Raw genomic sequence first — 21,657 nt, 5'->3', positions numbered from 1 at the left:
TGCTTCACCTCAACCACCAAATTTCAAATTTAACCAAGCATAAAATTTAAATAAATATACAAAATTCTATTATCTGCACCACCAAAATGACAGTGCAGGCATCTTCAGTCTACTTTGGGATAAGAAAAGCACCTGAGAAATATCTATTTCTCCCCACTGATTACTGAGGGCACAGAGAATAATTAGCTCAGCAGTTCATATTTTCTTGTGAAATCTAGGCAAGAACAATCCCAAGTCTACTGGCCAATGGGCTGTCTCCCTGGAGTTATTTTTCCTGAATTTTCTCAGATGCTATTGGGCATGCTCTAAGATGGGTTCACAGGGTACTGAATGCAAACCTTCATCTTGTAAAGCACCTGAGCAAGTCCATCAGCTCCTGAGTAGTCCCACAATGGGTTAATGGGACTTTTCTTTGTGTGCACATTGAGTGTGTTCTGGAGTCCTAACTCCAGGCTCAGCAACATGCAGGCTGCTCAGGAAACACTATCCAGCCCTCCCAGAACTCTGGCTGCTATTTCTCCTTCTGCAGGAACCAATACATTGCAAGGATAGGCCATAATCAACTAACATTTAGTGAGGGATACTATTTCCTTGCATTTTCTCACACTATTTGGGAACTATGTCAGTCAGTTCTTTCCTCCTCAGTACCATGTTCCAAGTGAACGTTGAACTAAATTCTTTTCTGACTTACCACATTTGTACTTAATGCAGTTACAGGTGTTTTCTGTACTGTTCTGAAACTGTTCATCTATCTGAAGTTTGTGCCCCTAGGTGTATAAAAGCAGAGAAAAATAAATGCAATGACAATGTCTTCTTATCTCTTAAAACACCTCTCCTTCAAGATCTAAGTTGCAGTATCTCTTGCACCTAGAAACCTATTTTGAGTCACTTTCCTCAACCCTAGGTACACTTACTTAGGTAATGATTACCAAATGGGAACTTTTTTACACCTGAAAAATAGGAATATTTGTTGGTATAGCTGACATTTAGAACACAAAAGACCAGGTCATAAGCAGGTCAACAATAAAATGCAATGGCTTGACTTTGTACCAAAATCCTCATGTGAAGTGTATTCTTTCATGGAATAACCTGATGGATATAAACAGTATTACAATACCACAGATGTACTGATAAATTTTGCCTTTTATTGTTGATAGGTATGCATATTAATTTTTTTCTCCCAGACTTCTAAAAGTCCCGATTCCTTATGCCCAGGTTTCTTCATCTAAGAAATGAAAGTACTAACAACAACCTCACTTACAAAGCATTTTGAAGTTCCTCTATTAAAAAATTAGTCCTATTTCATATTTCACTCATAAAACTACTACTAAAATAATGATAAGGATTTATTAAGCAATTAATAAAGGAATACTGACAAGGAAGATAAATTTCATACCAGTTCGCACTGAGGTTTGGGGATTGTTTCACAGGCACATTCTAAAACAAAAAACAATAACAGAAACAATAGTTTAGAAAGTTATATGCCATTTCTTTAAAACAGATCAGAGAGAATATAAATCCCAGATTTACAAGCCATGAGTGAAGAAGTCGCACTACTTGTTGATGTAAACCCACCTGGAGCATCATTATGTTTTATTTCCATTCCATCCTGAAACTAATACCAGTTTCTATGGCCACCTTTACTTGTTACAATTTACAGCATTCTAGCTGTAGTCCACATTTAAAGCAAGGTGGTCATTTTAGCCTCCTTGTAGTGATGACAATCATTACAATCAATGTAAAACAATGGAGAACTGTGTTTTAGGCATCAAAGAGAGATGTCTGATATACCACCATCTTTGTAAACCAGCAAATTCCTGGCCTGTGAACCTAACAAATAACGTACTAACTTTTAAAAAATTTTCAAGATGACTCTTGAGAGGCAAAAAACCCACCCAAACCAGGCACATTAAGTCATTCTGTGCCATGAGATGATTTTTCTATATCATTAGTTCATGAGCTGATCATAGCTGGGCTGAAAGGAGACTTAAACACAGGAAGCCAAAGCTCTTGTTAGTTTTTTAATGTCTAAGACAGCTAAAATGAAAATCATCATTTTACCACATGTCCGAAAGGGGCAGCACTTCTCTGGGCTCCACACCTCCACCAAAGACATGCCCAGCATGCATCTGAATTCAGGACAACGATGTAATTCACAAACTAAAAGTGAAGAAGAGGAAGTCCAGTAAAGACAAGGTTGTCATATTTTGATGAACAAAAGTATGAATAAAGAGACAGTAAATTACATTTTCACAATAAATACCTTTAAAAAGCATCTGACTTGAAAGATTAATGTTCAAAGTTTAATTGTCAGAAATCAGGTGGTAGTAAGTGAGAAATACAACTAGTCTAGGGAAATATTTAAAACAGTTTTACATCTCCACAATTTGGGGCCTAAAATTACTCATTTGTCTCCATGATATAGATATTCAGATAATGCTTTAGGCACATGAAGTTTTAAAAGTAAAGACTATTTATTCAGGACTACAGATTATAGCTTGCTTATATATTCACACAGATCTGTATCTCTAATACACCTTTTTTGGCACTGAACATGTATAATAGAAAATTTAAGATGTTCTCCATTACTTAAAATATCAAAATCAATTCAAACTTACTACACTGGTAAGTAGGGCAACACCTCTCTGTAGTGTTGCTATCCACAACAAGAACTTCTCCTTCTTGACATTTGGGTATTTGATCAGAGCAAGCCTCACATGCTGGAGAAAAAAAAACATTTAAGCATAAAACATAGGAAGAAATTTTACTACTGCCTATGAAACATGCTTTTAAGTTAATCCCAGACTCATTCAAAGAGAACAAAGATACCCTGCATTCATACCCTATAGTCCTGATACAAGTGCTGCTTGCCTTTTCTCTGTCCCATGCTATGGATAATTAATCCATTGGTTGTGAGTCAGACCACAACAGATAAGATTTTCTCTCCCTCTTTGTTAGGAAAAAATTCACTGCATATGCTTTTGCACATGACTTTTGAGATATATGGTCTCAGACCCCTAGGATACTGTACCACATATATAGGAAATGCAGCAGGTACTCTCCACCCGAGCAGCAATTAGTGTTTGATCAGCTCGACAACTTGGCATTTGCTCCATTGGTTCACATTTTGCTGGGTCACATTCTGAAACAATACAACACATTTATTTCTTAGTAGAAAGTGCAACAGTCCCTATTTGTTATGTGATATCCCTAAGAAATGGCAGTGTAGAGGAGAGAAATGTTGCCAGATATTTTATAAAAACTTTTACCTTGTATTGTAAAAGAGCAAAGACCCATTCTCACCTCACCATTCAACACAAGACTCCATTATATCAGCTAAAATTGAGGCACAGACCAACCTTGAGCTTTTAGTTGAAAAATAATTTTGTAGATGGCCATACTAAAAATGATGCCTATACTAACTAATTTTTTGCTTCCAAATTGATCTATCTAGTTTACTGAATGTATTTTGCAGGATTAGCTTTACTTTTTCAAACTAAACTTACCACAAGCATAGTGAGGACAACAGGATTCTTCACTGTAGTAAGTGACAAGCTTTTCCAAGTCATTACACTCAGGTTTTAGGGCATCACAGAGGCTCTGATTACAAACTGTTGCATAAAGGTGAAGTAATTAAAATCTTCTAAAATATCTTATATATTTGTAAGTAAAATACTGCAGTGGCAAGCAGTGTTTGGAGTTTAATATTCCAAATAATAACATGCATATGAAAAACATAACAAACTAGCAAAACTACCCCGAGGCAATATTCAGAACTGTTCAGCATTTGCAGCTCTCTCCATGGAGGCAAAGTTTAACTACAGCTGAATTCTTACTAGAACTTAAAAAGAAAAAAAAGATTCCTGTGGAAAACTCAGTGCAACATCATCCCTGGTGGTAAAACATGAAGCCCAACTGCAACTTAATTTTTGACTTTCTAATAAGGATTTCTAATTTCTAATAAGGATTCTAATAAGGACAGCTTTGCTGTCCTTTCTCTACTGCTCGCTTTGTAAATCAGATAAGCAATAATCTGTGTTTTTTTCTCAGAATTAGTTCCATAATTTATTTGCATTTGGGTATCAAAATATTTGCAGCTGAAACACAATTCACATCCACATAAGCACGATGCTATTTCAGTTCTTATAACCCTTGCACCCTCCCCTTTACCTCTACCCACAAACCTATAGAATATTGTGCCAAATTGTACAAAGTTTCTACAATTTTCTACATAATCTGTAAATTAAAACCAAAGTAATTTCAATTGACTTCAAAAATAAGATGTGTAACAGGAAAAAACAAAAGAAAAACAGTAAAAGGATATCTGCATCCCAGTGGGCAGTATTCATAATGATTAAGAAATACTTACTACAGATCTTCTGAGGACAACATGTCTGATCATCTGGAAAAAGCAAGGCAACTTCTGCAAATCGTTGACACTCCAAGTCGTGGCTCTCTGAGCAGTTGTACTCCACGGGAACAATGGTCTCACTGTCAACACATTTTTGCATACAGCATCCATTTAAAGAAGATTTCCACATCTCACCTACAGCATGAGGTGCTCCTGAGCTGTCTGTACAAGCTAGATCAGGACAACAGAAAACAGAAGTAATTGCTTTTTACATCAAATTTTGCAGGATGTACCCATGTATTAGTCAAAATGTTTAATTAACTGTTGCTGCATGCCTTTTGAATGCCATTTAGTAACAATAGGCTGGGCCACTGGCAAAAGGCTGGGTGAAAAGGATGCCAAGATTAACATCCTTAAAAAACTAAAATTCATAAGCAAAAGCTTCATAAGCATAAGCAAAAGCTTCCATCTGGAAAATCATATTCCAGCTGGGTGAATGTGAGCAAAACTGTATGCCACAAGGGCATTCCCTTCTTTCTCACCCATACAGTTATTATTCACTTAATATATAGAGTCCTCAACTAGGTGACATATGCAGAACCCACATAACATCAGGCCAGAACTTGACTTATTACTAAGTACTGTCTACCAACTTGCAGAAAATAAAGAAAATCACATCCAAATATACCACATTTTTCTTCGGGAATACAGAGAGCAGTGTGAGCTCGGTGAAGGATGGTCCCTTCAGCACAGACACAGCCTTCTGTCAACAAGGAGCAGGAGTCTGAGCCCGGAGAAGCAACCTCGTTATCCTGACAGCTCTCTGGAACCTCACAGGCAGCTATACAAGCCTGATAGGAGAAGTTTTCAGAGCAGAGGAAAGCTGGGAAGGAAATAAACAAATCACTCATCCTGAAGTTGTAATCACATAAGCCATTACTTTTAAGAGCAGATTTTATTGTCACCTTACTATGTTTGCCAGTTCAGGAGGGTCAAGCAACCCAAAACATCAATACAGACCAGCTACCTCCCACATGAAAAATTCAACAAAAGAAAATCGCAGGCACTTTTACTTCTCTTCTTCTTGTAGTATTATTTTCACCAGGCTTCTGTCTGAATTTTGGCAGTGGAGTTCTCAGACTTGCAACAGTGTTGACACAAAGTTATCTAAACTACTAAAACATTGTACAATGTTCTGAATCATTTGGACTGTAGCCACAGAACAGTGGCTAAAGAAAATCCAGTGATTTCTAGAGGGCAAAGCTTTCTAAATTAAAAAAATGTAAGGGGAAATTCAGCAGTTTTATGTGGCATAATAAAGACTGGGATTGTCTCATTACTATATATGATAGATACTGACATCAATTACTCTCTTGTGTATGTGTGTTATTTTAAAGTCAAACAATACAGTAAAACTGAACATTCTTTAGAAAATTAATACAATTTCATTGGCATGCTATGGGTGCATGCAGGATTAGAGAAGCATCTAATTTTGATTTAACCTTTGCTGTTGAAAACTTAACATGATGTTTCACGGGTTCAGAACAGTGATTAAAGCTGCATAAATATGGCAAATAAAGGACAACAAGACCTAACAGCACAGCTCTGTGAACTACCAAAATATATGTAATATAGTATGTAATGACACCCAAATCATACAGGAAAACTATCTGGAATCATGGTAATGAGGAAAAGTTCAATTCATGAAGGGAAACTCTGCTCAAAATTTAAGAAGGTTTCAGTTTAGATTTTTAAGATTAACTGGGAGAGAAGGTTGATTTTATTCAGCCTCTTACTACTGAAAAACGGTCATAACGCCCACAGGAAATATCTGTTAGAGTCCTGTAGACAGAGGCTTTTAAAAATCGATCTGCAACATATCACCACTTAGTGACCACAGAACTTCATGGCTCTTCCTTACTTGGAAAGTACCACCAGAGGTCACTGTGGTATAAAAATAAGGGAGAAAGGCGTCTTCACGATGGGTGGAATAGATAACTGTATTTAGAGATATGTTTTGTAGGACCACTTTTTCAACAGTTATTTCCCAGTAAAATCCATATAAACTGTAGAATTTCTATTTTTAAAAAGCATTGTTTTTAACATTTATACCCCATAACAATTATTTGCAAGACATTACAACATGCCTGCATGAAGCCTGTGTGTATGTGTACTAACCTTAAATCATATTTTTAAATACATCCATTATCATTTCCATGTACACTGAGTTCTCTTATTTCTGGCCATCACACTTCAGCAGTAAGTCTTTCTTTTTCAGACACTGAAACCATAGACCTCCCCACACTGTCACTGCATGGGGCTTTTCCCAGGCAGTCACTGACAGCTTAGAGAGATGCTGTAATCCAAATTTTCTATTTACTGACAAATACAGATCCAATGGGCCTTACTCATTACTGTGTTGCAATGGGAGGTGTCTTCTGCAATGATACTTTAACTCTCAGGTTTTACTAATTTTCTTTCTTTTCTTTTCCAAGGCATTACATTTCTCTAATCCTTTCTCCAAAGTCACAGTTTTCTGCAGCAGCAGCAAGCAGATATCACCAATTCAAAGCACAAGAGAACCTTCTCTCATTGTGGCCTCCTCCTTTTTACAACCCATCTGTTGTGTTTAGCCACTATCAGTGGAAAGTAGCCAAGAAAAATGAACACCACATAGCAAGTGAATAGATTTGACTTCAACAGTTATAAGCCAAAGGTAGACTCCTGAACAAGGTTCTTTAGGTGATTTTTTCCATCTGTGAAATGACTATAATGATCCTGATCTCTTTTGCATGCTGCTTTGAATTTTATCATGCAAAATGCTGAATTCATTATTTTAATGACTTCCAAAGTATAGTTGGAATCAAGGGACACTGGTGTTTTCAACTTCCAGTATCACCTATACTATGCAAATTTAATCTTGGTGAACATGAGAGGTACACACACATGCAGAATACTTACGGCAGTAATCAGAGCTCCTCCATTCTATACAGATATTAAATTTGTTGCACATTGCCACATAGGCAGCTAATGAGATGCATGGATTTTGTATGTACTCCGTGTCTTGAACCCATATTTCACAAAATAGCTCAGGAGGAACCTAACAAATGAAAAAAGAAAAAACATTACACCTTCAAAGAGACTCGGCTAGGTATGAAAATTATTGACCTTCAAAAATATCAGTTACAAATAACAAAGCCAAAATTTGGTCCACAGTAAGCAAGAAGCCACCACCCTTCACTGGTGTACAAACAGAATATACTAGTAGTTGAAAGCAAGGCTTCCTAATTGTTGACATCCTTATATTCTTCCTTTTCACCTCTTAGAAGTGTCAAGGCAAGAGCTAATACAGGTTTTCCAACAGAACAGATACGTGGTAATTTTTCCTTGTTCTTCTTCAATGTCTATATTTTTGCTGACTTTTGGCTTTCTCTTCATCAAACTCAACAATATACAAAAGGTGAAATGGCAAATGTCTACATAGGAACAGAAATAAGTAATTTACTAGCAGACCATATATTTGTTATGTACTTTAGGTGTGCTTTAAATGGTCTGTTCTACCCTCTCATCTCTCTAGGCTGGAACTCTGTCTCTAGAGCTTTTCAGAATGCAGACTCTCAAATTACCTGTTGCAGTATGGAACTTGTTAAATTACCAAATCAAATGCTCAAGGATTCATTAAATCCTAAACCTGTTCTATTTTACTTTGCTCTACATCATACAATTAGCTGAGCTTGATTTCTAAATTAGATGCTACTGTCAAAACTAGAAGAAATACATTATGAATAATCAAAGTGTTCTTTATTGCAACTCTTGTATCAAGCTGCCGTACTCTTCCATTATTTTTACCTTGCAACTGAGGATATAAAAAAGTCTGTATCTCATTCCAGAGATGTGGTTACATGTAGTTTCACATTAAAGGAATTCAAAAGTATACAAAATTATATGAGAACTGCACCTCTCTGAAAATGTAAGCATCTGAAATAGTTAACATACATAAGGATGACAGCTGCTGAAGGTCTGGTTCAACACCATTCTGAAGCACTCTGAGCAGTCCGCGATTGAGCAATTAGTTTCCTGATGCCTGTCTTCTCCAACATACTTTAATGTGTCTGGCACTTGCCAGCTGTCTATAAAAGTGGAGGGAGCACTGCTTTTGCTTAAAACTGTCCCGTTGGGTAGCATCAGGTCATTCTCCGAGCTTCTATCACAAAAACCTGTGTATTATTAGAAATAAAAAATAGGTTAACATCATATAGTTAATTCTAAAGTATGCTTGGTGTGGCATGTTCAGAAAAGTAAATAGTTTTTGACAACATGAGCAAGCCATGACAACAGAGAATAAACCAGCTCTTGAGACCATAAATATTTTTCCACCAAAATGTTTGTTCTTGAACTTTGAGGCTGTGAGTGGAGGCTACACAAATACAAAATATTTAGTGGTTCTGGGACTTCAAAGGATTGCTGTCAATCTGGGGTACCTTCTTTCACTCTTGCTTATTGAGTGAAAATATAGCAAAACTAAGGTTCCATATTTGACTTGGTGCCACCTGGTGCAGTTAAAACAGACATGTTTGCACTCTTTTACTTGTTTTGCTTTGGAGACATTCCCTTTCAACATTCCTCATCTTCCACACCAGTTCTTCACCAGGTGCTACATTTACTTGACCCTTCCACTGTAAAAGACACTGTTGGCTCTGACACATTTCTTTCCAAGGGATGCTTACTGCTCTGAATTGCAATGGTATGTTCAGTTTTTTCACTTCCATGAAGCTGAGAAGTCAGGACCTACCAATATTGCAGTTCTAATGGCATACAAGAAAGCTCAAACACAAGAAGCAGACTGACAAAGAAAACATAGGAAATCAAAGTTATTATTTTCAGAGAATTGTCATGGTTGGAAAAGACCTCTAAGATCACTGTGTCCAGTCATCAAAATCCCCCTGAAATAAAACCTATTTACCTTTATCTGTATCTCTGTGCCCACTAGAGCACGTCCTGAAGTGCCTCATCTACAGAGTGTTTAAATACCTCCAGGGATGGTCATTCCACCAGCTCCCTGGGCAGTCTGTTCCAGTGCCTGACTACTCTCTCATCAAAGAAATTCTTGCTTCTGTTAGATCTAAGTACAAAAACATTTAGCCAAGCAGAGCAAGAATGACATTGGAAACAAAAGTTAGAGCACATCACAAATAATAATCCAATTTCAAGCTGGCAGTAAATTCAAACTCTCCTTGTGAGAAGCAAACTGCTGTCTGGAGGACTTGGAACAGGACTGAGCTATCACTGGTATCTGATACTGAGCTACAGGCATTTGACCTTTCTGAAACTGAAAAGATACCCACTGTAAATATATGAACCCTGCTTTCCAGCTCCAGTTTACAGCAGATAAATTTACAGATTCAGGTGTCGCAGTAGGGTTTTACATCAACAAATACATGCTTGCAAAAGCTATAGCTTATTCAAGGCTATGCTTTTTAGGATGAAGGAAACCAAGTGAAACTATTGAGCAGACCTAAGAGTTCAACATGGTGGTTATTTAATCCATCAAGAGATTCGCTCTAAACTATTTCCTCCGACAGCTAAACTATGTTTAGTTCTCTGAAGATTACATTTCCTGTGAATCTGATCCTTATAAACTAAAAATAGCACATATCACTTCCTATCAGATGGTTATCAATCAATAAATCTGTATATTATCCTATTTGACATTATGGATTTATACTATTTTACTTATCTGGGTTTGGTTACAGCAATCATGCCTGTGACTCAGTTTACAATTAGAAGCAACACTGGCTAAAAAGTTATTATTACATGGATAGCTATTAAACATAATTTTAACAATTAATAAAGATAATAATTTAATTTTAATAGTATGTTAAACTACTAAATGATCTGCAATATCTCCTTCAGATCAGATGCTCCAAAAGATAATTTATATATTCAGGAAAACTTGCCTCCGTAGCAAAGTGTCTGAATGTCTTGATTTCTTGCCCTACTCTATACTTACCACATAGTCCCAGAGCTTTTGGTTCTTTGGTTCTATTAAATTCAATAATCATCACACCTGTGTAATGAAACCACTGAATTTTGATTTCTGTTGGTGTCTCAACTTCATATTTGAAGCCTGAATCTTTGACTTTGTATCCATATTTTTTAATAGTAGGCCAAGCAAATCTTGAATTTACTGTTACCTAAAATACATACAGAAAAGAGGTTAAGTGTCAGGTACCAATTGCTGTAGTAGAATAACTAAGGCCAGATGCTCAGATTCCAGACAACTTAGGAATCTAATAATTGATTCCAAAAGAAGTCAGGCTCACCTCAAAAAAGATAATATGATAATAGAGAGAATTCACAATTTATGTATTTTGCTCTGCAACTTACCTCATTAACTGTCCTTGTACCACAGTTTGACTCTTTGAATTTGCTAGAAGTTATTAAACTACAAAGTTGGAACAATGAATTATATGACCTATTGTGTGGTAATCTTCATTATCCACATGCTAAGGCAGTTGATTACAGAAGTAAGATCTAAAAAGCAAAGAAAACCAAAACCTTAAAATACTTACTTTTCTGTTTAAACGATTGATAATAATTTGATTTGATACATAAGTTAGATTCAACATTGCCAGGCACAAGGAAGCTGAACTTGAATTACTCTGTGGAGAAAGCAAAAATACATCAGTCATAGTCAGGATGTGCAAAATACATCAGCTGCTTATTGCTTTTAGGCACTGGCACATTAAGGATTTTGAGGGGAATACATTTTTTAAGAGAGGAAAACTTCTGATGATTACAGTTTGCAAGAATTCTACCCACCTTGTTTATGTGGGTAGAATTTTTGCATAAAACTCAAACAAAATATTTTGATCTCCTTGTGTTCAGTAACTGTTGTATCATATAGTCTTGAAATTAAAACACAAACAAAAGTATATATATATATATATATACACAATACAGAAGTAATGGATCAGAAATACATGCATACTCCCTGAGATAAAAGATGCTGAACAAAACAGGAAGCACTTCATACAACAGGAAAATGAAACAAAGTTATAAACAGATCTCCTCTTTCATATGAATCACTTTGAACTTCTGGAATTAACTTCCATAAGGTACTACCTGGGACAGAACTTTGTGATGTACTCTTCTGTGGGCATCAAAACAGCTCTCATAGAGGAGCCTGGAGTTGAACAAGTTTTGTAAAGGCTCTACACTACCCATAAGGCAGAATACCCATTAGGATTTCTCTCTTCCCTCTCTGAAACAAGTATTTTCCTCTGCCAAAGACTGAATGCACCTGGTAGTCTAGTTTAGTCTGACAATCCAGTCTTTCAGGCTCTGAAGATTGGTGCTTCCAGTGCAAATTTCTTCATATGAACAAAGATAAAAATCAGGCACTGGAAAACACTGGTGGTACACAAGTGGTACCCTACAGTGGTAATTACTTATTATGTAATTGCATTCAGATACCAGACAAACAAACGCATATAGATTAATGTCTCACCACCTTGTCTATTTTGGACGTATAATAAGACAACATGTACCCACCTCTCACCTTGTAGCTGTTTCAGAAGGAATTATGCACACACAATCAGGTGATAAAGTGCTATACTGTTCATGTGTTGCAAAGTGCAGGTGCAACTCATGAATACTGCCCAGAAGTTCATAATTAACCACAACTGTGGAGTATTACTATACTTTTTTTTTTAAGATGTTTGCCATTTGTTAGCTGATAATTACCATTCTACAGTCAAGGACATGGATGGTTATAGTTTCATCTTGAGTTTGACTAACAATGTAGGATGCTTCTTTGAATAAAGCCAGATGGTTTCCATCGTAGGTTACAATACTCAGATCAGAGAAAATTGTGCAACGACCTAAAACAAAAAAATATTTTTTCTAATTTACTTGAGAGTTTCTGTAAATAATACAAAATATGAAGACACAACAGTAAACAATATAAGATGAACTAGCTTACTAGAGTTTCATATAGGCAGCACATATTTTCAGAGATATTTGACTCTACTGCATCTCTGTAAATGGAAAACAAAGTCACATACCTACAGACCTCTAAAATCAATTATTTTCTTATGTTCTTGCCAGCAAAGGTTTGCAATTCTTACAAATCTCAAACTATCAAAAAGCCCTGCATGACAATCTTGTTCCCTCCTGTCCTGTTCCTCAAGCAGGACTTTATGTAGAAAGTTTCCTTCTACTCATTCTTACTACTAAAGCTTTTGTGTTTCAAAAGGCTTGGATTTCTACTCCTCATTATTTCACTCTAAAGTATGAGCAGAAATTTGCACTGTTAATCTCTCTACATCCTTTCTTTGCTATTCTGGATGAAACTGAATTACTTCTAAGGTTTGGATTCTTCCTGGTCAGTTCTATATAATTTAACCTAGAAATTGTACACAACAGTACAGCTAAGCTTCCAGAGTCCCCAAACCATGAACAGAATGTTATGAATCCTCTGATCTTGAAGTAGATACAAGATGAATAAAAAAATCAACTGACTACCTGGAGTACTGTGTCCAGCTCTGGAGCCCTCAGCACAGGAAGGATGCGGCTTGGAGAAGAAAAGGCTCCAGGGAGACATAATAATGACCTTCCAGTACCAGAAGGGGACCTACAGGAAGGCTGGAGAGGGGCTTTTGCAAGGGCTTGTAGTGACAGGAAAAGGGGCAATATTTTTAAAATAGAGAAAAGTAGATTTAGATTGGATGTTAGGAAAAAATTCTTTAACATGAAGGCAGCAGAAAAAGGGAACAGGCTGCCCAGGAAGGTTGTCCAGGCCTCATCCCTGAAAATATTCAAGGTGAGACTTTATGAGGCTCTGAGCAACCTGATGTAGTTGAGGGTGTGCCTGCTTACTGCAGGGGGACTAGATGACCTTTGAGGTCCCTTCCAAGACAAATTATTCTATCATAATATGATGAGAAAGAACACAAATAGATGTAAGCCACGCATAGACATGTCCACTGAAGATACCTAGAGCTGGGCAGGAGGATTATTCTACAATAAATGAGCATTTTTATTTCCCTGGGTGTAGAACTAGAATTACAAGTTGTATTAGACAAAGAATAACCTGTACAACATGCATCTTCTATTTCTACACCAGGATACAGAAGTATCAGTTCTTAGCTTTTTCTGCACATGCATTAAAATGTTACCTAAATTGACTTCAAAAGTACTGCATAATTAAAACTTACAAGCACATTCCCACTTTGGGCAGCATTTGTCACCATTCATTTGAGTAGCAAATCCTAAAACTCCACAGCTGGGCTGAGTCGCATTGTATGGGCAGTTCTGTGAGGTATTAATCTGGATCAGTTGTCCATCCAAGCAAATGTGTTTTATGCACTCATTCTCTGTGATTGGCTAAGGCATATTTAATAAAAAGACACAGGTTACCATTCTTATCAAACTGGCATCAAAGTATTGCAGATTATTTGCTGAAATCTAGGGCTCATATTGTTCAGGTACAGAATACTTATGAATCCCTGTGACACTTCTGGAAGCTGCCAATGAAGAGAACCTATGAAAACTCAAATAGCTTTAAATTGATGTCCCGTTGTAAAGCAGAGAAGAGGATTACTGAATTTTTAACTTCACATTAAAAGTTGAAAAGGAAAATTATAGAAGGTCACAAGTAGGCAGAATAACAGGGACCTCTGGAAAGACACTTCAAGGACAGCAACGTGACAAAAAACTGCCATTGAACAACATGAAACACCATATTTTGCCAAAGAAAACACAACTTCAGAAAACTGAGGACTGAAACAAAGTGTATTATAGCCCCTACAGAAACACTCATGCACAATCACAACATCCAAAGTTTCCAATACAACAGAGAAAATAACAGGGCTCCCTGTACAATACAGATACTGCAAATCCTAAACATCAAAGTATGGCTCAATGTTTTAGTGTATAACAAAGAGATATTCAAAATCCAACAAATAAATCCAGTTACTCACTGTACAAGTTTGTTGAGCTGTTGTTCCTCTAGGTAACATAAAAGGTGATCCTGTGACTCCTGGCACAGTTAGTCCATCAGAAAATGGTGTAGTCATGCCATGAAGTGGTTTGGTAGATAAATAGGCAAATGATGAAACCAATGGAGCTGTTGTGTCATTTGGATGGTCAGATATCATTAGCAGAGAACTTGCAGAAGGTGTTTGTACCTCAGATGATATTACAGATTTTGAAGTTTGAGTCGTACTGACCAGTGATACAGCTGTAGAAGCAAAAGGTTTTGATTCAGATGATGAATGTACAGTGGGCAGTGCTGATACACTTACATTAGAAGGCACTGCAGTTGTGTTTGTAGAATACTGAGAGTAAAACATCTGAGGTGTTTCTGGAGTAACAGCAGCACCTTGAGCATGGACAGCTTGGACTTCTGTTCTAAATTCTGGCTCTGCAGATTTTACAGTATCGATAGGAACAGCTCCTTTCACTTCTGAAGTAACAGAAAAATAGGTGGGAGTCACAGAGCTTGTGGTGGATTCTGCTTTGTCTGAAGCTGCTGAGACAATACTAATATTTTTCCCAGGACTGCTTAGGATTGAAGAGACTGAAGCTGATGAATGGGCTGTAGCTGACAACATTGTACTTGCTAGAAACATGGAACTGGAGGCAGTGGTTGAAAGTGTGACTTGCTGAGGCAACACCACAGTTTCCTCTGTACCAATTTTTCTTGTTGATGTAAATGGCCCATTCCCTGTCATGATGGGAATTGCTGTTGTTTCAGGTAGCAAAACTGAGGAAGTGGTTGGCTTAGATTCTGATGAAACTGTGGTAGTTTCAAATGTTTGATTTGAACCAAGAGTAAAGGAGGTGTGCCCTGTAAATTTTAGATCAGTACCTGTCTTTTGTGTGGAAAATGAATCAAATGAGTCTTTTTTAATTGGTGCTGCAGAAGAGGAAGCTGAAAGCACTTCTGGTGGGGAAGAGAGAATTCTGGTGCCAAAAATTAAGTAAGTGGTTGTTGGGACTGTAGATGGCAAAGCAGATGTTCTTGATATATATGGCTGCCTGACTGAATCAGTTAAATGCAGCTCTTTTACAGTTGGTAAAATAACTCCTGTAGGACCTTCTGAGGGAGGCAGTACACTTGAATGAGTGCCTTCAGGCAGTGGGGTGATTAAGTGGGTTGAAGAAGTCAATTCTGATGTAGCTTCAGTTGTACTAAAGACGTGTTGAGGCTGACCAGTGGATATTCTTAGAGTTTCTGCAGGATAGTGGTAAACTGGGGCACTGCTTTGGCTTGTCAACAAAGACTCAGAAGTCTGACGACCAAGTTCCGTGTCCTTCCGTGTAGCTGTGGTCTGTACTGGAAGTTTATCTCCTGAAGATGACTGCCAAGAGAAGGAACTTACTGAAGACAGAGGAAAGGAAGATTGAGCTGCAGCTGCTGTAAGTTTTCCTGCTTCTGCTCTACTTTGGTCTGTAGATTTCAAGGCTGTTTCAGTTTCTGCTGGATATTTTGATGTGGTTGTTAATTCTGGTGCCATTTGTGCTAAAGAAGGTGAAGAAACTGATTTACCTGCTGTATACTGAGAGGTGGAAAAACTGTAAGGCTTTGTTACTGGAAGTACAATAGAAGGGGGCAGAGTTGATTTTTCGCTGACTGCCATTACTTTTTCAGTTGTTATGAGCTCACTGCTGAGTTTGGAGGATGGAGATATTGTGGCATAAGTGATATTTAAAATGGCTTTGCCTGGTGATCTGTCATGTGATGCTGTTGTTTCTGGACCTGATTGTTCTGTTATAGTGGATAAGGAAGAGAAATTCAGGACTGGAGAGGTCTTTTCTGTTGGTAACATAGATTTTTCTCTAGTTGTTCTTGGATATAAAGAGATCATTTCATGAGATGTAGGCACAGGACTAAGAGCTGTCAGTGATGTTTCTTTTCCATATGAGGGTAGTGAAGGAAGAGAAACATTTAAAGAGAATAGAGAACTTGATGGTGAAAAAGGGAAAACAGGTGACCTTTTAGAAGAGATGCTAGTAATATCTTCTGCTTGTGATTTATCAGGCTGTGTTGTCATCAGTGTGGTTTCAGTTCCACTAAGGAGAGTAAGTGGAGATACAGTGATGGATGTTCTTTGAGCTGACTCTCTTTCTGTATCTACAAAAGGAACTCTGGTGGTTTCTTTTGATGAGAGAGAGGTTTTCATTGCTGATGTGGTAACACTACCTGAATATGCTGAAGTGCTTGTCTTCACTGTTCTTGAAACCAGAGCTGACACATATTCAGTAGGTATTTCCGTCAACTTTGCTGCTATATCAAGAGGTGGTGTTACTTTGGGTGTTACATCATAAGACAAAGGTGTCACTCTGAAAGTCTCAGCCACAACAGGATATTTAGTGCTTAATGTAGTCAGGAACCCTGTTGTGCTTAGAACCATGTATGAGGGATATCCTGTAGTTGAAACAGTTTTAAATGTTTTTTTTAGTTCACCTGAAGCTGGAGAAGCAGGAGCAGGAACGGGGCTCTCTGTAGAAAGAGTAATGGATATTTCAGTTGTAGAACTAGGATGTAGGGAATATGAAGGGAAATAGGAACTTGACATATGGTCCACATGAGATGCTGTCTTGGGAGTTTCCTTTTTATGTGTTGTAAATGGTGATAAAGTTGTTCCTGATGACCTTTCTTGAATCTGCAGAGTTGTTGTCTTTGGATGTAACACTGTAGTGAAAGGTATTCCTGAAGTCCCAGTCAGCCGCTGAACCATTTCAAGAGGAGGTTCTGTGATTGTCTTTCCCAATGAAACAGATCGTGTGGGTGTTGGTGAAAATGTGGTCTTCACACTTTGTTCAGTTGAAACAATTGACTCTTTTGTTGTTGCTGAAGATGCTGGTTTTAACAAAGATGAAGTGGTGATCACAGGAGGAAATGATGCTACTGTGACATTGGCTACCCTGGTAGAAGACTGCACTATGCTTTCTTTTGTCTCTCCTGTAGTTCCTGTTAGGTTTGCTGGTGGGGGGTATGAAATCATACGTGGAGGTGGTGGGGTGGAAAACTGAGGCAGATACAAAGTAGTTTTTTCTGTTATTGCTTCAAATGAACTGGATGAAAATGTAAGTTGTTCTGGTTTTACTTGTGCTTCTCTTGTGGGAAGTGCTGCTGTGGCTATTTCTGATATTTCTATCATTTTAGTTTTGACTGGCAAGTCTGTTGTTTTAAGAATAAGTGGTGTGCCAGTAAAAACAGAAGTAGAAAAGGTTTTGATTTCTGATTCTGTGCTTGTAGTGACTGCATGTGTAACAGTTGCCATTTGAGGTTCTGTAGCCCTCAACAACTTAGTGGAACCACTACTTATCAGCTGTATCTTTGTGGAAGTGTCTGAACTGACAGCAGATGGAAACGATGGAGAACTGTCAGCAGGAGAAGATAAGCTTACATTAAAATCTGTTGTCCTGGACATTGCTGTAGTGGTTCTCCTTGAGGTCATTTCTGTTGATTGTGAAGAAATATTTGGTGATAAAGTTATGGCTGGGAGTGCTGTGCTAGATGTAAAAGCTGAAAATTCAGTTGAAGCAAGTGCTGTTTCTGCATCCTTTGCTTCATGTACAGGAACTGAAGTTATTGCTTCACTGATTGCTGCCAAACTTACACTGGGTTCTGTGTGTGAAACTGCTGCTGTTTGAATGCTGGGGGACAAAAGCTGAGGTTCACCTGCAGGTTCAATGCCTGAAATCAGATGCAAATCATCAGTAGTCTGAAAATTACAAATAATTACAGCAATGAAGCTAGCAGAGATACAAGGGAAATATGTTAACTCATGTAATTCTGATTTTTTCTGTTACCTTTAAACTTCTAAAATTCATAGACGAACAAAAATTCATTAAATTATTTGCTCAACATCTAATGTTACTGAAATGTTTTATGAAGAATGATCATCCTTAGTTTAAAATTTGTCTCAGAATTTTGAAGAGCTAAATAAATACATGTTTGGTGAGCTGAAGATTCATATAACTATGGTCATAGTTACACACATTTAAGCACTGACATTTGGAAAAATCACTAAAGAACTAAGAAATTAATAAGCTAAATATCATACACAATATATATATATTTTCAAACATACAGTCTTCAAAATACACGCATCTTTGAGTGACTTCATCCAGCAACATATTGAGAGGACAGGCAGGGACACATCCTTCCACTCTAAAAAGAAAAGCAATTAGCATTAACTAGCTTAAGAGTATCTTCTGAACTGAGCATTTAATTTTAGGAAAACAATTTATTTATTTATAAAGTCTTTAAGTAGATGATGTTTTTCTATCTAAACCTCAGTGCCTTCCCCTATGTTTTTCTTTAACAATGTATATACGTACTTTGGTACTGCCTGACAGGTTTTTCCCAATGGGTCCCTGCACGTCTTGAAACAGGGGCTTGTACAGGGATCATAATGCCATTCACATGCAGAACGGGATGAAAACTTAAATTTGACATCTGAAAAACAACCAAAATGTTTCCATATATTACCAGAAACACACAAAGACACATAGGAAGCATGCTTTAAGTTCACTGCAGCTCTGGATCTCTTGTTTCTGTTTTCTCTAGAACTGGCAAGATGTTTTTGACTGCTAAGGTCTTTAGAAAACATAGAGTGTTTATTAATTAAGACTTCAAATCCACATAATTGATTATCAAAGGAAAAATTCAGATAGATGTGAAATCAAGAATAAACAGAACTAAGAATCAGCTATCTTTCCAGTGCTTATTCAATTATACATTAATTTTATAAAATTAAGGTAAAGAAGAAATAGACTGAGTGCAAAATCTGAGGGAAAACAAAATGTGTCAGCCATCATGTGTGACATGCACTTTTGTGTTCAAATGCAGTATCATGCTTCCTTTTTTACTAAAAAAAAAATAATCCTGCCCTGTCTGCAAGCAGAACAGTTTCCCACACGCTGCTGGATTAGCCCAGGGGCTCTTCCCACACCTGCATGACTTCCAGGATAGATCTGGATTTCAGTACCTCAGGTAGGACAGCCCACCCACCCACCTCCTCCTCAGCTCCTTCCTACAGCACTCAGGGCAGGAACACTTCCCTTACATTTACAGAATACAACAATCATGATACCTGTGTCCCCCTCCAGATTGGTTAACCCCATCTTAGAGCTAGCTTGCTCTGAGGCTATGAAAAATAACTGCTCTTAAACAATACTTACATAAATGATCAGTAAGAAGATGCTTGCTGTTTAGAAAATTTTTCTGCTTTTCATCTTTAAGTCTTTCTGATTTTAGGTTTTGCTGATCTTGGCTTGACTGAGATACACAGAACAGCTTTTACATCAGCTTGGATGTGGTAGGTTTGTTTCTGTGAAGATCTTAAGATTTTGTTCTTCCTACAATTTAGGGACATCTGCACTTTTGAGTCATTATCTATCTGCCATTAATAATAATTACAGTTTTCTTTTTAAATACAAACTATTTATTTAGAAGTATAAATCCAACTCAAGGAAGTGTTGTATATGTTGCCATCTAGTGGCATAGCACTCTAACCGAGGATGTAACCTGTCACTGCTTTTGGAAACACAATTCTTACGACAGTAACAAATGCATTTATGATGTTACATTCCCACAAAAAGCTACATAAACATCACTGAATTCTTTTATGACCCCTGCTACTGAAGCTAATCTAGAGTTTCTTAAACCTTGAATCTAATGGAGGAAGGGAATTGTTTCCTTTCATTTTGCTGACTAATGGCATGGGGTTTTGTATGCACTGTATGACCTGTAGAACATTTAAATTCCAGCCAAGGGATTTTAGAGAGGGATTTTAGATTCAGTATACTGAGGCAAACAATATTAATGTGTAAATTATATAAAAGAACAGATCAAATCCCTACAGTAGGAGTTGAATATATTGCTTAAATTGGTTTCTAATATCTCAGAAGTTTTTGGCCTGTCTCAGTAAACCTATCAGATATAATGAAATCTGTGCTTTGTTATGAATTATGGGAAAGTATGTCTTTCCAGCACTAGGACAATGTCAGTTCAGTCATTTATCATGTGAAGTTTTCACTATTTGACAGCATAATTTCTGGAACGTCTTAGCAGCCAAGGACCTAAATGATTGGATGTGCGTGCCCTTGTTTAAAAAACAAACAGCCAAAGAAAGCAAACAAACACCACAAACAAAACAAAACAAGACACAGCAAGACGCAGTTTCTGCTTTAAAAATTCAGGCTAAATAGAGATTGGACAGAAAATGAAGGAGAGAAGAAAGGTACACAGAGTCATGCTCTGAACTAATGTGAAACAAGTATCTTTATACCTAGCTAAAAAAAAAAGACTATTTTGCCACTTACAATCATTAAACTAGAGGGAAAGGCAGTAAAACAATGCTATAAGCCATTCAAGCATTCCTCTCTCTAAACTGAAATATTCCTCTCACTCCCTGTATTGATTTTAGACAATAGCTTCCACACTAGACAAACTTCAGCTTTAATATTATTATGATGCTGCTATTCTCATGACAGAAACTGTCAGAGCTCAGAAACTATGGGTTTCATCAGTGTCGAGGCTCAAATGCTTTATTATCACCACGATCCTAATAAGCCACCTCCACCACATGCTTCCCATGTTTTTAATACTTAAATTAAATTCCCCCTTCAGCAACCAGTAACACGAGCTTACTGTACTCAGTGCAACAGCACAGTTCACTCACAACCAAAGAATGACCCATAGTTTACAGACAATGAGTCAAGCTTCTTATATCAGGCATGTGTTCCCCAAAAGGATTTGTCATGGCATTTGAAAAAACCCATTTGTCTCTTGGTGAAGTGTACCAGCATTTGTCTCCTGTTCGGTGACACAGCAAATCCTTCACAGAATGGTGAATTATGCCCTGGATGCCAGTGTCTCCAGCTGACATGCCAATAGCCCATAGCTCTTTACCTAACAGGAGCTGTGCACATCAACATGTGACAGGACTGCAGAAAGCTTAGATAGCTCTTGTGTGAATGCAGGTGCTGGTGTTGCCAAAGATAATACACAGAAAGATATCCCCCTGCTCCATTGTTTTCTCACTTTTTTTTGGAGATCAGAGAAGCATTTTGTCCCCTGTAACTTAGGATTTTCCTTCTTAGTCACATTCAGAAATAATTCTGCAGTAATAAGGGCAGTTGTTATCATTTAACGAAGAATTTTGTTTATTTAATCACTGACAGAGTGTGCCATTGAGCCACAAGAACCTTTCTCAGGAACTTGGCCACTTCTTTGTGTGTTGACAATTTCTACTGTCCACAAGTCCCAACCTGCCTTTGTTTTCTAT

At 37.4% G+C, this 21,657-nt stretch overlaps 1 protein-coding gene across 1 annotated transcript in view; it reads right to left on the bottom strand.

The window, feature by feature from the left end:
• The window catches only part of OTOG (otogelin), an 80,342-nt gene that overhangs the window by 9,991 nt on the left and 48,694 nt on the right, over positions 1-21,657 (bottom strand). The window contains exons 34-50 of the mRNA XM_071761720.1: positions 18,707-18,824; positions 18,457-18,536; positions 14,335-18,059; positions 13,570-13,738; positions 12,098-12,234; positions 10,924-11,013; positions 10,362-10,545; positions 8,348-8,568; positions 7,313-7,451; positions 5,040-5,234; positions 4,370-4,582; positions 3,507-3,611; positions 3,032-3,142; positions 2,619-2,720; positions 2,062-2,160; positions 1,397-1,437; positions 692-767 (exon numbers count right to left, since the gene is read on the bottom strand). Coding sequence (XP_071617821.1) covers positions 692-767; positions 1,397-1,437; positions 2,062-2,160; positions 2,619-2,720; positions 3,032-3,142; positions 3,507-3,611; positions 4,370-4,582; positions 5,040-5,234; positions 7,313-7,451; positions 8,348-8,568; positions 10,362-10,545; positions 10,924-11,013; positions 12,098-12,234; positions 13,570-13,738; positions 14,335-18,059; positions 18,457-18,536; positions 18,707-18,824 — 5,805 coding nt within the window. The remainder of the gene's footprint in view (positions 1-691; positions 768-1,396; positions 1,438-2,061; positions 2,161-2,618; positions 2,721-3,031; positions 3,143-3,506; positions 3,612-4,369; positions 4,583-5,039; positions 5,235-7,312; positions 7,452-8,347; positions 8,569-10,361; positions 10,546-10,923; positions 11,014-12,097; positions 12,235-13,569; positions 13,739-14,334; positions 18,060-18,456; positions 18,537-18,706; positions 18,825-21,657) is intronic.

This window comes from Heliangelus exortis, chromosome 18 (genome assembly GCF_036169615.1).
Source record: "Heliangelus exortis chromosome 18, bHelExo1.hap1, whole genome shotgun sequence".
Classification (NCBI taxonomy): Eukaryota; Metazoa; Chordata; class Aves; order Apodiformes; family Trochilidae; genus Heliangelus; species Heliangelus exortis.
The sequence above is the reverse complement of the archived record's forward strand: the minus strand, read 5'-3'. Positions and strand labels throughout refer to the sequence as shown.